We start from the raw sequence: 12,324 nt of genomic DNA, 5'->3' as shown, positions 1-12,324 counted from the left end.
TTCTTGAAGTCTATGCAATTACGCCTACAAACACCCAAATGCAATCTACAGCCACATGTATCTCATCTATACGACATCTCACCACCATTGCCCAACTATCTTTTGGTGTATTTGGCTATCCCTATCCGATTTACAAAGCAGCGACCATCAGTCCGGCAACAACAACGGCAAGGCCGAGCTCGACCTTGCCAGCGGCACCAGTGGCCTCTGGTAGACCAGAAGAGCCAGTCGCAGTGCCAGCCGTGGGCTTAGGTCCGCCAGAGGCAACAGGAACAGTGCCGTTTCCGTTTCCGTGTCCGCTCGAACCGGTAGGGTAGAGAGAGACGAGGGTAGAGCCCGAGGTGCCGGTGGGCTTGTGAGAGGAACCAGTAGCAGTCTTTGAGCCAGAAGCAGAGATAGCAGTTGCTGTTACACATTCTGTCAGCCTACATTCATCCAGCAAGCCCTATTCCTCGGTCCGAATCGTTGCAACTGGTGTTCACTGCAATAGGGAACACTTACAAACGTCGACGTCCGCGTCGTTGCAAATTTCCGCGATCGCAGCCATAGCGTCCTTAGCATCGTCACCGCAGATTTCCGCTACCTTCTCGCTCAGGTCCTTGGCCTTGCAGACGGCCTTGATGTCAGATGGGTCTTCATATTGGTTGACAGCGCCGAGGAGGCAGCCAGGGGGGCTGGCCATGGCGAATTGAGCGAGCGCAAAGAAAGTCGCGGCGAAAACGGTACGTCCGAGCATATTAGCGGTTGAAGTAGGAGTGTTGGTGGGTATGAAAGGTTGGTTCGATTCGATTCGAGTCGTGGTAGAGACGGTGGATTTTATTAACGATAGTGTAGTCTAAAGAGTGACTGTAGGAGATCGATTCTGAAAGAATGAATGGACAACGAGGACGGTTGATGAGAAGAGAGGGAAGAGTAGAAGTGATGCCTGAGTCTCGACCTGATCCTCAAGGGGCTCGGTTCACACGGACGCTTGCCAAGCCAGTGTGCCGCTTACTTAGTGGGGTCGCCCTAAACATACTAGTCAGGAACAACAAGTTTAGAAACACGTGCATGATTGGACGGGTTCCTGCAGTTTGTGTCAGTGCTACAAACGTGGTGCGCGTTGCTTGAAGTCGTGTGGGTGGGAGGTGACTTTTCAAACGGGTGGCTTGAAATCAACATTTGCACAAGGCTATTGAAGCGGATAGTCAAGGTCTGTTCCATACATCACTTGGCTCGTCTGATGCTTAACACAATAATATACAAGAGAAGCTCGCCACTGCCTAGCCTTTGCTACAAGTATATGCCAATTTGGGGCGAGTGAGTGCAGAAAACGCATTACAAAGGTATACTCGCATAATAACCAAATGCTTCTTTTTGCACCGCCCAGCATGCAGCCGAGAAACAATTTGCACTGGAGTCGAATTCTGAGTCGATCCGAGCAAAAGCAGTTCCAAAACACCCCATGTGATGCAAGATGATTTTGGAGATGACGTTTTATCCTTCCGTCAGATATCCAATCTGAGAAACAAGCACCGGCCAGCGGACTATCAAGGTCCACTCGCAATGCCATGATGCGCCGAGAACTCCGTCGCTAGGTATGATAAATGCGGTACAGTAATGAGACAGAAAGATGAGAGTCTGTGACGAGAGAGGGAGAGGCATGGAGGTCGGGTTCGTCGTTATAGAGAGCGTAAGGTTGTGGTGTCGAGATCATAAGGTATGGATTTGTGGTGGGCTATTGCCGTTTGGTCCAAGCATGGACGGAATGGGCTTACGGCGGGCCTTCCCTTGAGGGACGCGTGGCACACCTTGAATGACACGAGGCTCTTTCATGAGCGTGGGGTCGAGTTTTGCGGGGACTATCATCTTTGTTAGCATCATCGAGTGAAGGGATGCGTGTAACGTACTTCGGCTGATCACAGAACGATAATCGCCTGGAAAACGCGAATTTGGCGGAGTTGCGGACGCAGTGCGCCAAAGATGATCCGTTGTGTCGGACAGGAAGTCCACCTTCGATTTGTAGAAGAATGATGACTTTCCGCGGTTCCGCTTCGCCAAGATGACTTCATCAAACAGTTTGATGGTGGGATCGTCTGCAGACTTGCTCTCGCGTTCATGTATGAACTCATTGAAAGCTATTGCATGTTAGCATACGCCTAAGAAAGAGTAGGATGGCAACACGTACCTTGCGTCTGCTGTAGCGTTGTGATATACTGTACGTTCTCCGCTGGCAGACTCTTCACGAATTCGTCCATCTTGAATTGATATGTCATACCGGACTTTTTGCGTTCGCCAGTAGCCGGTATCAGATAACGCCGGTAGGTGTAGAATAGGCTAGCAAAGCACCGCACGAAAGATGCACGCACTTGGTCGGGTCGGAAAGCCGTCGGGCAGACGATGCAGATCATATCCACGCATCTACCATGGGCGTATGTGCTACAACCTTCACGACATTAGAAAAGCAAATCACACTAAGCGAATCCGAAACTCACCGGTACAGCGATAGAGACCATCATCGGATTTTTCTTCGCATATCGAGCAAAGAGCTTTATCCTCGTGCGGTCTCCATTGCAGGCAATGACCCTCTTGCCATTGCATTGTTGCAGTGTTCCGTACTTGTTGCATAGCCATACCAGGCATAATCGTCGAAGCAGCCAGTGTTGACTGAGCATACACGGATGGGGCATACGAAGACCCCGCCTTGTACTCATGACTCAAAGACGATGTTGATGCGCTCGGCGCGTGGCCAAGGAACGGCTGAGAGGGGCGCCGAATTTGGGGTACACGTTCGAAACCAAACTAGTCACGTTAGTCAATGGACTACCACAATGAAGGGTGTGAAGCCAAACTTACCGATGAACTTCGCCGACTTGAAGTCTCGAAGTGGGCGGATCGCTTCTCGCGAAGATTGGCTTGGAGAGCATAACCAGAATCGCTTCGCGATATAGGGGTACTAGGCATGGGTGGAAAGACCGTCGAGACTGGGGAAACCTTGGGCGAAGGCGGCGATTGGTACGTCTTTATGGTGGTGGCTGTGGATGGTCGGTCGTTGCCACGGCTCGAAGCACTTGACTGCAGGAATGCGTTGTAAATCAAAGGCCTGGAACTAGGCGGTCCGACCACAGTTCCAAAAGACGTAGAATTTAGGCCGACATAGTTCTGGACGGTCGAAGGGTGTGCTCTGTATGAGAAGACACCGGGGTTCTCAGAGGCGAACGTATCGTACGGGAAAGCTTCTACAGCATAAGCTGGCGGCCCAGTAGGCACGCCGTATCGTATATGATGCGGCGCAGATTGCTGAAGTAGAGACATGAGCTTTCGTCGCTGTTGGCGTGGCAGCGATGGTGGTGGTGGACCGTTGGAGACTATTGAATCAGCATCCAGGTCGACGAGAACATAGTCGTCGTCAGGGTAATCAGCGGGCTCATAACGACGCTCGATACCCACGATATATGGGCATGGCGCCTCTATCGTCTGTACCAGACGGGCAGGCAAAATAGGAATGAAGACACCAGCCCATTGGAAGGGATACAGTAGGTTGGTTATCGCCATACTAGCCAAATGTAGCATAGCCGTGTGAGAGGAAAGGAGAATGATTCTGGCTTCCGAGAGCACATACTCAAACAAGGTGATGATGTTGGGTATGGACATGCATCGGAAGAGGGCATAGATATCGATGTTTCGGGAGCCGGGGAGCTCGTTGACTGCCTCCTTTCGAGCGTACATGCGAAGCTCGCGAACTGCTAGTTCAACTTGCGTAATGGAGGTGATCGGACTAAGAGCCTCTGCACACAGATTGACGACGTATCGCTCAAGCGGCTGCCACATACCTACTCGCGGTGAGCTGGCGGGGACTCGGAGGATGGCACCCGTGGTCATTGGGACAACGACGGCCTTTAGCCACTCCTTCCAGAAGGGCGTTAGACTCGCATCTCGACCCATGACACCATAAGCACGGGGTATCCAGAGTCCAGTGTCTCCGTCAGTAAGACCCTCGATCTTGGATGCTGCACCATGCCTCACTGGGCGAAGCAGATCGGTCATCAACTGGATTTTTTCCTCTACAGCGCCAATCTGGTCGTCCAGATCTTCGCGCTCCTCGGAGTCAGGAGCCACGGATGGAAGCTTAGTTAGGAGTTGGGATAGTTTCGCGCGTTCCAATGCTAGACGTTCACCCAGGCTGCTCGCCAATTCTCGCTCTTCTGGGTTCATGTGCAAGTTTCTCCATTCTTCACATTGGCGCTCAAGACCCTCTGCAGCTGTGGCGTTCAGTGGCAGCCAAACGATGATGCAGATGCCATAAAGTTTGGAGCCGTCTCCGTTGGTCATGGCAAATCCATGCCATTGGCTCTTTGGTCGCTCGTCAGATGAGACGACACTAACATCGTTGGGAAATGCAAACATGGGCACGTAGTCAGGAAATGGGTTCCGCCTCTTAAGTTCCTCGACCATGTTTCGGGGTGGATAACGGTCCAGCAGCACAGGCTCGTAGCGACGGAGAAGAGGATGCATGTCTGGATCAGGCTGGAAGGGCTGCGGTGCTGGTATGACAGAGTTGTACCCGGACATGCGCTTCGACGTTCGAATTGAGGCTGTATGCACGTCAGTCAAGATCGAGGAAAAAGCAAACGACCCATGTCAGGTCCAAGGCCCAGCCCTGCAAAGATCCTGGTCGGGCGTGAATGTGGAAGGCGACTTACATTGTCTCGCTGTCGACGACTGGCGCTTCAGGCTGCTCTGCATGGTGGAGATACGGCGACGGATGCTTCCAACACCGGACCTGAGATTTCCAACGCCGTCGTCATTGTTGGCTTGTGACACGCGCTGTGGTCTGGGACGCGGCCTTGTGGGGGTGGAGCGAGCCTGTTGCGCAACACCAGCAGTAAACTGTATTTCCTCGAGAAAGGTATCCCGCTCGGAAGCGAACTTGCGCAGTGCAATGTCGAATTCCTGGTCGCTGAGGCCAGAGCCGCCAAGCTGCAGGCCCTTGATGGTGGCGCTGCTACGATTGCTTGCAGTCTGCTTGGAATCGGAGCCAATGCCAACGATTGTACCATTGGACTGGCGGTTTTCGCTGAATCGGTTCGCAGACCTCCGTCGAGTGGTGTCGGCATTGGACAGGCCGTCCTGGGAGGTTGGGCGGATTGAGTCTGTCTCGAGGGCGCGGTCCTCCTCGATGGTCTCATCGACCGGGGGTTGTGCAAGCGGCGAGGTTACTATGCCATTGTTCTGGGTGCGCTCGTCGTAGACCTGCGAGGACTCAATGCCAGATATGAAGAAATAGTCGGCCAAGGGGGTGGACGACTGGTCGGCCGTGGACGAGGGAGCGGGCGCCATGTTAGGTCGTGGGCATAGGATATCCAAAAAAGATGGGCAATCAAAGAGCGTCGTGGGGTGCGCGGGCGCGGCGTGTAGGACGTCTAGTCGGCGTGTGTCTCTAGGTCATTGGAGATTGGACGCCAGCTCCAACGGTGGTTTGTGATGCGGCAGCGTACGGCTTATGCACGGCAGAGGCAGAGCGTGTGCGACGGGGGACAGAGAAAGCGGTTGCACGGGCGGCGGCCTGGCAGCGAAACGAGCGGGGGAGCTTAGCCGGAAGCTGCGACTGGGTAGAGTGGTCGCGAACTGGTGTCGCAGAGCGTCTTGTATAGCCAAATGTTGCTTGTTTGCGGGCGAAAAGAGTGAATGGGCAGAGGGTTGGCGGAGAAGGGTTCAGTGCACACTGCGCTCGGTCACAGGCGATTCAAATGGACAGGCTCCGGCCTGTTCGAGCAACTAACCCACATGCACCCTCGTCGCAGGGCTCACACCCGCTTGCGCTCTTATCGCTCGCAGAAGACAGTCTAGCGCTTAACAGCTCCCGCGTCGACTGCCCCTCGGCCTGGACCGGACTGCTGCACCTCGCAACAATCTCGACCTGTCAGCGTTGCCGGCGGAGAGGCGAGGCTGACGATGCAAGGCACCCGCGCACTCCAAAGTGTATTTGCGCCCAGCGTTTGAATCCAATGTCGCCATCCGTGGTACTCTCGCCGTCGCGCCCCATGGACATGCTGCATCCAGCACAGGCATATCCGTCGCTGTGCCGTCGTCCCCTGTCGCCCTGTTAGACCCTGTCCTCGGAAAGCACGACCAGGGGCTGCGCATGGATTGGGAAGGCACGGCCTAGGGCCTATCCGCTTTGGGACGGCGCGCGATTGGCAGAGGGCTGAAGTGGGATTGGCTGCGGGCCAAGCACTGGCTGTCGGCATGGCAGCATTGCGCGTTCAGGGGTCGTCAAATGGCTGCTGGCGACCAACACGACTGTTATTAGGCCACAAACACTGGTGGTGTGCGTCCAATTTGCATGTGTTTCACCTTCGGCGTACAGCACGCATACACGGCATCGCACTCTGCTCAGGAATAGGGGCACACATGCTGTGTACCCTATACGATCCCATACCACGGTTCACTGCCTGCACTGCACATCTTCAACCTCCGAAACAAAGAAATTCAAATGCCCCACGACCACCTGCAAACGGCCGAACATCTCTCTAAACGCCCATGGCATCATTTACTGTACCTGTCAACAGCATACTGCACTCCTCACTGCCAACAAACACTCTTACAATCGCCGCCATGCCTTGTCTTGCCTTGCCTTGCCTCGTCTCGCCATGTATGTGCATAGATAGCTGCAGTACGCCAGCCCGGCATCGTATGCTCTGACCACCATCTAAACCGTTGCCGTTTCAACTCTGCCTGCCGGACTGTACAAAACGGTGCATGTCTTCCTACGGGACATGGTGCCGCATATGTCTTGACTACCGTGCTCGAGCTGCGCATCCGTCCAGCCAGAGACATATGTAGGATATGCACATGTCGATCCCGCTGTGGATAGCCGATTCCGACACAAAGTCCTCAACCGTCACTGCTTGTGCGAGCGCGTTTAATCTGACAGCTGCAGCCACCTCGAACAAGTCAGTCAGTGCTCTCCCAACTTTCGTATCTCACAATTGAATGCATACTTGGTGGCGTGATGATCAAACATATCAAAAGCCCACATTTGACCGAGATAAGATGACAACTCTGCGATCGCCCGACCCTCGAGCAGTTCGTGAGATTGTCATGTCCAGTTCCCGTGTCTGTCGACTCGTCGTACCAGGATTAGTGACAGCGTCTGGGGTACCCTGCTCTCTCTGCCGTGCTTCACCAAATTCTCATGTTGATTCCCCATCGGCCTTGTCGGACTTCATCAGAGATGATCGCTTTATCGCTCCATCTGCTTGTTGCATCGGAGGTCAATGCTGCAAGTCTATAATTGCTTTCTTAGGAGAATTGTTTCCGTGGTTCTGACGAAATCGATAGCTTGATCATCGACGCTGCCCTTGCTTTTCCGTACGCTTCGCCTGGCGATCGTCCAAGAGATCCTCCTCCGCATTCCGGCTGTCTAATTCGAAATACCCATGTACTGTGTAACATCACTCTGGAGGTGGATCGTTGTTACAAATTACCAACAGATTCTTCGCAAATCCCCACACCTCTGTTATGGACATGTATATAGCCGGTGGCAGACAAACATGCTGTGGTACGCATATAAACGTAGTCCAAAGTTTACTTTTCACTGTTCGGCGATGTTGTTTGGACCACTCGACTCATGTTGACATCACGCACGGAGCAGGTTCCGAATGTCCAGGTGGCTTCAGCAAGTGCAAGGCTAGTTCGATACTGCCAGACCAAGCGCTTGGAACTGCAGGTACCGGCGCCAGAACCTTCGGTCGGAGATATACAATCCCTAGCGACGTTAGACAGGGCCATGCAAACTTTATTGTAGACTCCCTCAGCGTCGAGCCGTAAGCCATCCAGTACTGAGAGAGCCTCTGTCGCCCAATGCACTTCGCCACTGGATGGCAAGCTGGCCTAACACTCTCTTGTTGTCTTCCGTAATGGAGTCTGTCATGTCTTCGTCGTTATCGCTAGGCTGGTGATCAAGAAGAAAAGCTACCTGCACCACGTCCCGTGGGCTCAGTATCGGCGCACTGGGACCTGAAGGTTGCATATCCCAATTAAGTGGTGTCGATCTGAGAGGTGGTTTCGGGTTTACACTGACTGCCTATTGGGAGTCAGTGGTGGTTTGATGCCTACTAGGGCTATGGTTGTTGTGGTAGGCTATCTGAAGCAGCGAAATAGCGCCGGATCTACACCACTGCCGGATCGGACTCTGCGATCGAGCTAGTGATGGAGCCGAAATCCTCAAGTCAAAGCCACACGGCCTGACTCGTTGTTTGGAATAAATGAATAGTACCGGAACATGAATCGTGATATGTTGAAATCGCTGACGTACCTCTAGACACACAGCAGCTTCTCCCATGTTCTCCAATTGTGCTTCTAGGAGGTATCGTGAACATCCGTTCTTTGGGCCCATCTCTCCAGCTTTTGTGCGAACGCTCAGTAACTGTTGGGCCACGAACTGATACAGTTTACGGAACGTCCGAACTCTTCCTGACGCTGCCCTCCCTTCTCCTAGGGCCGTCTCCGTATATGTGACAGTGACTGCCAGGACATGATTGCCCTCTTCCTTAAGTTCAAATCTTAGGATACGTTGTAGTGATTCGGCTGGTCCTGGAGAAGCGTTTTCCACCTCTCCTTGCAAGCCAGACAGGTCCAATGGTGAGCCTGTGGGGTTCGACGGCGTCTGCATATCACCCTGTATCCGCACACCACTAATCGCTTTTGTGTTGTCGGCTGGATCGAGCTCGTTGTTCGCGCATAGTGTACAGGAGAAGGTCTCGCCAACATAGGCGCTCCCGAATGCTTCAGGGAGATTTAGCACAGGACTCAGGACAAATTGATCGTTTGCGTCATCCGGCGTGGGATAGGCGAGTGAGGCTTTGGGAGATATGCCTAGATCTCTAGAGTTCGGGAGAGGGTGCTGCACAGCAAGGGATGGACGAGACAATCTATTAACATCGTTAGTTTGCCAGCTGTTTATTTGACCGGCAGTCGTAGTATACGATGAGGTAGACGAGCCGCTATCAACCTCCATGTAAGATGATGCAAGCATCGGTTTCGTCATGGGCCGGTGTGCCCAGGCTGTGCTGGAAAATCGACAACATACCGCAGAACCTTCAGACTGACAGAATGCGCAGTCTTGAGAGTGTCTCCCATCGCCTGCCCTCGTTGCTGAGCCATATCGACAACCGTCGTGTCGCAAGGACTTGTGACGAAAGCGGCCAGCGTGAGCGGAAGCTTGAGTGGGGCGTAAACCGCACCTGGGTCCAAGCCTTCGGACCGCGGAATTAGCGCGTTGACAAAATTTTGTGATTCGATTACCAAAAGTGATGTAGGAATCGAACTGTGTTGAGATGTTTACTTGTTTGTACACTTGAATCCAATTCCATCACTTTGCAACGTACCAGGATTTTTCTAATTATTATGGGTGTCAAGGCATCATCAGACGATATCCCGCTTCAACGATGTCCAGACATCGCTATCAAGGTTGATACACCAAAAGGTCTGTTCTCTCAGACATCGCGTTCGTTGCAAACAACTGACGTTGCATACAGGGCGTGGTGTGTTCGCTACCAGAGACATACCAGCGCGGACGATCATAGACATATGCCCAGTATTGATTTTAGGAATAGAAGAAAACAAAAAGCACATAGAAAACACCTCGCTTTATCATTATACCTAGTATGTAATCTCCCATAGCAGGCAGTGTCTTTTCTCACAGACATACATACACTCAGTTTCCCCCAGTCTTTCTACTCATTACTACAGACAGTTGCACTAGTCGCGTCTTAAAAGCATCGACATGACTAATCGATGCATCTGTTGGAAATGGGATTAGAGATGTTGCAAGTATGAGAAACCTAACTCATCCCAGCAATTGGCCAATTGTAGACAACAATGGCAATAGCAAAGTCGCCCAGGCCGTCATATTCGGATTGGGAAGCATGTTCAACCACTCTACCCAAGAACAAAACGTGGGATGGATGCGTGATACTCAACGCCAAATTATTACGTACCGAGCACTGAGAGATATTCCCGCAGGAGAAGAGCTTTGTAAGTGAAAGAGCTGAAATTGATAAACGGTTGCGCTAACAAATGCAGGCATATCATACGGAAGTCATCTGACCTTCAAAGACGCAGATGCTACACCTCCAACGCCACCGGAAGACGAAATTGAACAGCTTCGAATGATTGAGCCTTATTAAGTAATCTTTGGAAGTACAGAAAGTACAGAGGTCGCAGAATCGTTGACTGCAATACAAGACGCCTACCGGAATGAGACAGAAATTTGGGGGAGATGCGGGTACTGAGTGCGGAGTTAATCATTTACGCCAACATGTACAGTGCCGATGGAAGGATGAGGACATATCATGTGCTGAGAGGCTCAGGCTTTTCTGTCGACGGTGTAACCTCAGCAGAGCTGTTGTTGTCTTCGGCGTCGTTCCTCAGGTCGTATGCGAGCTCGAAGCATTCCTCCAGAAGTTGCGTCACTCGACCTTGGCCATCAGGTATCTCGTCGCCCACCATGAACTTGCCGTCTACTCGCATGTTGTCAATGGAATTTAACTATATTTGAGTTAGCAGGCGTGACAGTGTTTCGATGACGTGGTGCACGAACCTTCATACTGTAGGGGTACAGCTCCCTTGGTGAAGATACACCTCCCAACTTCTTGACTTCAAGCAGGCATTTTCGGAGTGTAGTTAGTTGGTTGTAAATCGGCAGTAGAGCCTCAGATACAGGCTCGGATGTCAAGAGCAGTTGGTAAATGAGAGCGTAGCTCTTCCGGAGAAGGTACAACAATGTCTGTAACTTGTTAGTGGGTCCTCACATTTGGATCTACGGAAGCATACTCTCTGCTCGTAAATCTCCGATGGCCGTCCAAGCGCATCGACAAAGTTACCGTCAACTCGGGCTTCGTCTATACGATCAAGCTGTCGCTGAAAGTCCCAAAGATCCGTCTCACGAAGAGACCATGCCTGAGTTAGGGTAAGCTTTTCGAGCTTGTTTCGTATTGAAAGAAGTTTGTCATAGGTATCCTTGAAAGCGGGCGCAATACGTCCTTGCCTGTCTGTACGTTAGCTGGATTCACGGGGATCATGAATGGTACCAACTTTTGCTTAATCAACGTAACCCATAGCAGATTGCGTCGTAGCAGGGTGCCAATGAGTGTTTTGGCGTCTGGCGCCGACTCAGGGTGTTCGGTGGCGAGTTGCATTTTGTCGACCATTTCGGCCAGCTTCTCTTCAGTAGTTCCTTCTGTCTCATATGCACGAATGCCGTACTCTTTTAATTCCTCGTCAAGTTTGTTAAGCTCCTCTGAGTACTCCTCAACTTCATCATGTGGGAACTAGATTCCTAGTTAGCATGGGTTATGGAATCGCCATGAATTCACTGACTTTGGATCTTGCGTTGCAACCGCAAAGTGATCTTAGTATTGAGACCAGCTTCTCCCATTTCGGTGTCAGCTCGGGTGTGAGCTCAGATAAGTTGAGCTTCAGTTCTGCTAGCGTCTCCTCGCAAACCTTGATGCGGGCGTCAAGGAGGGTAAGTAAATGAGGGCTGTACTCTTCTCGACCTCTCTCAACATATCGTCGGCAATCTTGTAGGTTCTTGTCGAGTGCTTCCAGGTCCTTTTGTGAATAGAAGGTTGCTTCTTTGAGGTGATCTAGTAAGCGCTGTTTGATGTCAGGAACGTACATAATAAGCTCCGACATACATAAATACCTTGATCGTTGAGATGTAGGAGTATCTTAACAACAGTGTCAGCTGGATCGTAGTAATACATGACATGATTGAAAACTAACACTGCTGGTGGCTCGTGGTTCTTTCCGACGGTCAAATAGGCAAGTGAAATGAGCTGAAAGCAGTCATCAAGCATGTAATCAACTATGTGACCATATCAGTAACAGCAACCTCCATCGGGCAAGTGGCAACGTGACATACCTTTGTTCTGCTCCAGACGTTTGGTTTCGCGTATCTCGTTGAGGATCATAACCTGCTCGATGACTTGGTCGTACAATTTCAAGACATCTTGGCTCTTGACATAAGTTGACCGATCACGCTTCAATAGTTCAAGCTCCGTCCGTATAGACTGCAGCTTGTCGAGGATGGGCTGCTCTTTCGGATCCAGCGGGATCCGCGGGAGTGGGGAGTCGGTCATCGTGTGCTGCAGACGCGGATCGGCAACAGATGGGGAGATCTTTTGGTGGGGTTGAGGCTAATCCGAACGGTGGTGAAAGCTGCAACTCTGCGATATGCGAAACTTGGAAGTGGCCGGTCGGGCAGCCAAGACGCAGCTTGATAGCGGGGAAAGTGCTCGGACGTCACCGAGGGGCAACCGCGAGAATGCGCTAGCT

The 12,324-nt window shown here is 51.9% G+C and overlaps 5 protein-coding genes across 5 annotated transcripts; 1 reads left to right on the top strand and 4 right to left on the bottom strand.

Moving 5' to 3' along the window:
* Positions 1-130: 130 nt before the first annotated feature.
* On the bottom strand, positions 131-736 carry AA0111_g4346 (hypothetical protein; the record flags this gene model as incomplete). Its single annotated transcript, XM_028650338.1, has 2 exons — positions 131-405; positions 502-736. The coding sequence occupies 2 exons, from the start codon at positions 734-736 to the stop codon at positions 131-133; spliced, it is 510 nt and encodes a 169-aa protein (XP_028507795.1).
* A 956-nt stretch (positions 737-1,692) lies between these two features.
* Positions 1,693-5,319, bottom strand: AA0111_g4345 (DENN domain-containing protein; the record flags this gene model as incomplete). The annotated part of the gene is made up of 6 exons (XM_028650337.1): positions 1,693-1,841; positions 1,890-2,117; positions 2,168-2,425; positions 2,475-2,781; positions 2,836-4,574; positions 4,683-5,319. 6 exons carry the CDS (start codon positions 5,317-5,319, stop codon positions 1,693-1,695), a joined length of 3,318 nt encoding a protein of 1,105 aa, XP_028507793.1.
* A 2,476-nt stretch (positions 5,320-7,795) lies between these two features.
* AA0111_g4344 (hypothetical protein) lies at positions 7,796-9,147 on the bottom strand (the record flags this gene model as incomplete). Its single annotated transcript, XM_028650336.1, has 3 exons — positions 7,796-8,068; positions 8,300-8,915; positions 9,074-9,147. 3 exons carry the CDS (start codon positions 9,145-9,147, stop codon positions 7,796-7,798), a joined length of 963 nt encoding a protein of 320 aa, XP_028508131.1.
* Positions 9,148-9,818: 671 nt separating this feature from the next.
* Positions 9,819-10,172, top strand: AA0111_g4343 (hypothetical protein; the record flags this gene model as incomplete). The annotated part of the gene is made up of 2 exons (XM_028650335.1): positions 9,819-10,020; positions 10,069-10,172. The coding sequence occupies 2 exons, from the start codon at positions 9,819-9,821 to the stop codon at positions 10,170-10,172; spliced, it is 306 nt and encodes a 101-aa protein (XP_028507791.1).
* A 163-nt stretch (positions 10,173-10,335) lies between these two features.
* AA0111_g4342 (hypothetical protein) lies at positions 10,336-12,128 on the bottom strand (the record flags this gene model as incomplete). Its single annotated transcript, XM_028650334.1, has 8 exons — positions 10,336-10,533; positions 10,586-10,771; positions 10,819-11,032; positions 11,080-11,315; positions 11,365-11,643; positions 11,693-11,717; positions 11,773-11,854; positions 11,912-12,128. The coding sequence occupies 8 exons, from the start codon at positions 12,126-12,128 to the stop codon at positions 10,336-10,338; spliced, it is 1,437 nt and encodes a 478-aa protein (XP_028507792.1).
* Between the last annotated feature and the right edge of the window lie 196 nt (positions 12,129-12,324).

Source organism: Alternaria arborescens (genome assembly GCF_004154835.1).
Source record: "Alternaria arborescens strain FERA 675 chromosome Unknown contig_8, whole genome shotgun sequence".
Taxonomy (NCBI): domain Eukaryota; kingdom Fungi; phylum Ascomycota; class Dothideomycetes; order Pleosporales; family Pleosporaceae; genus Alternaria; species Alternaria arborescens.
Note: the sequence above shows the minus strand (reverse complement) of the source record. Positions and strands in the feature narration are given on the sequence as shown.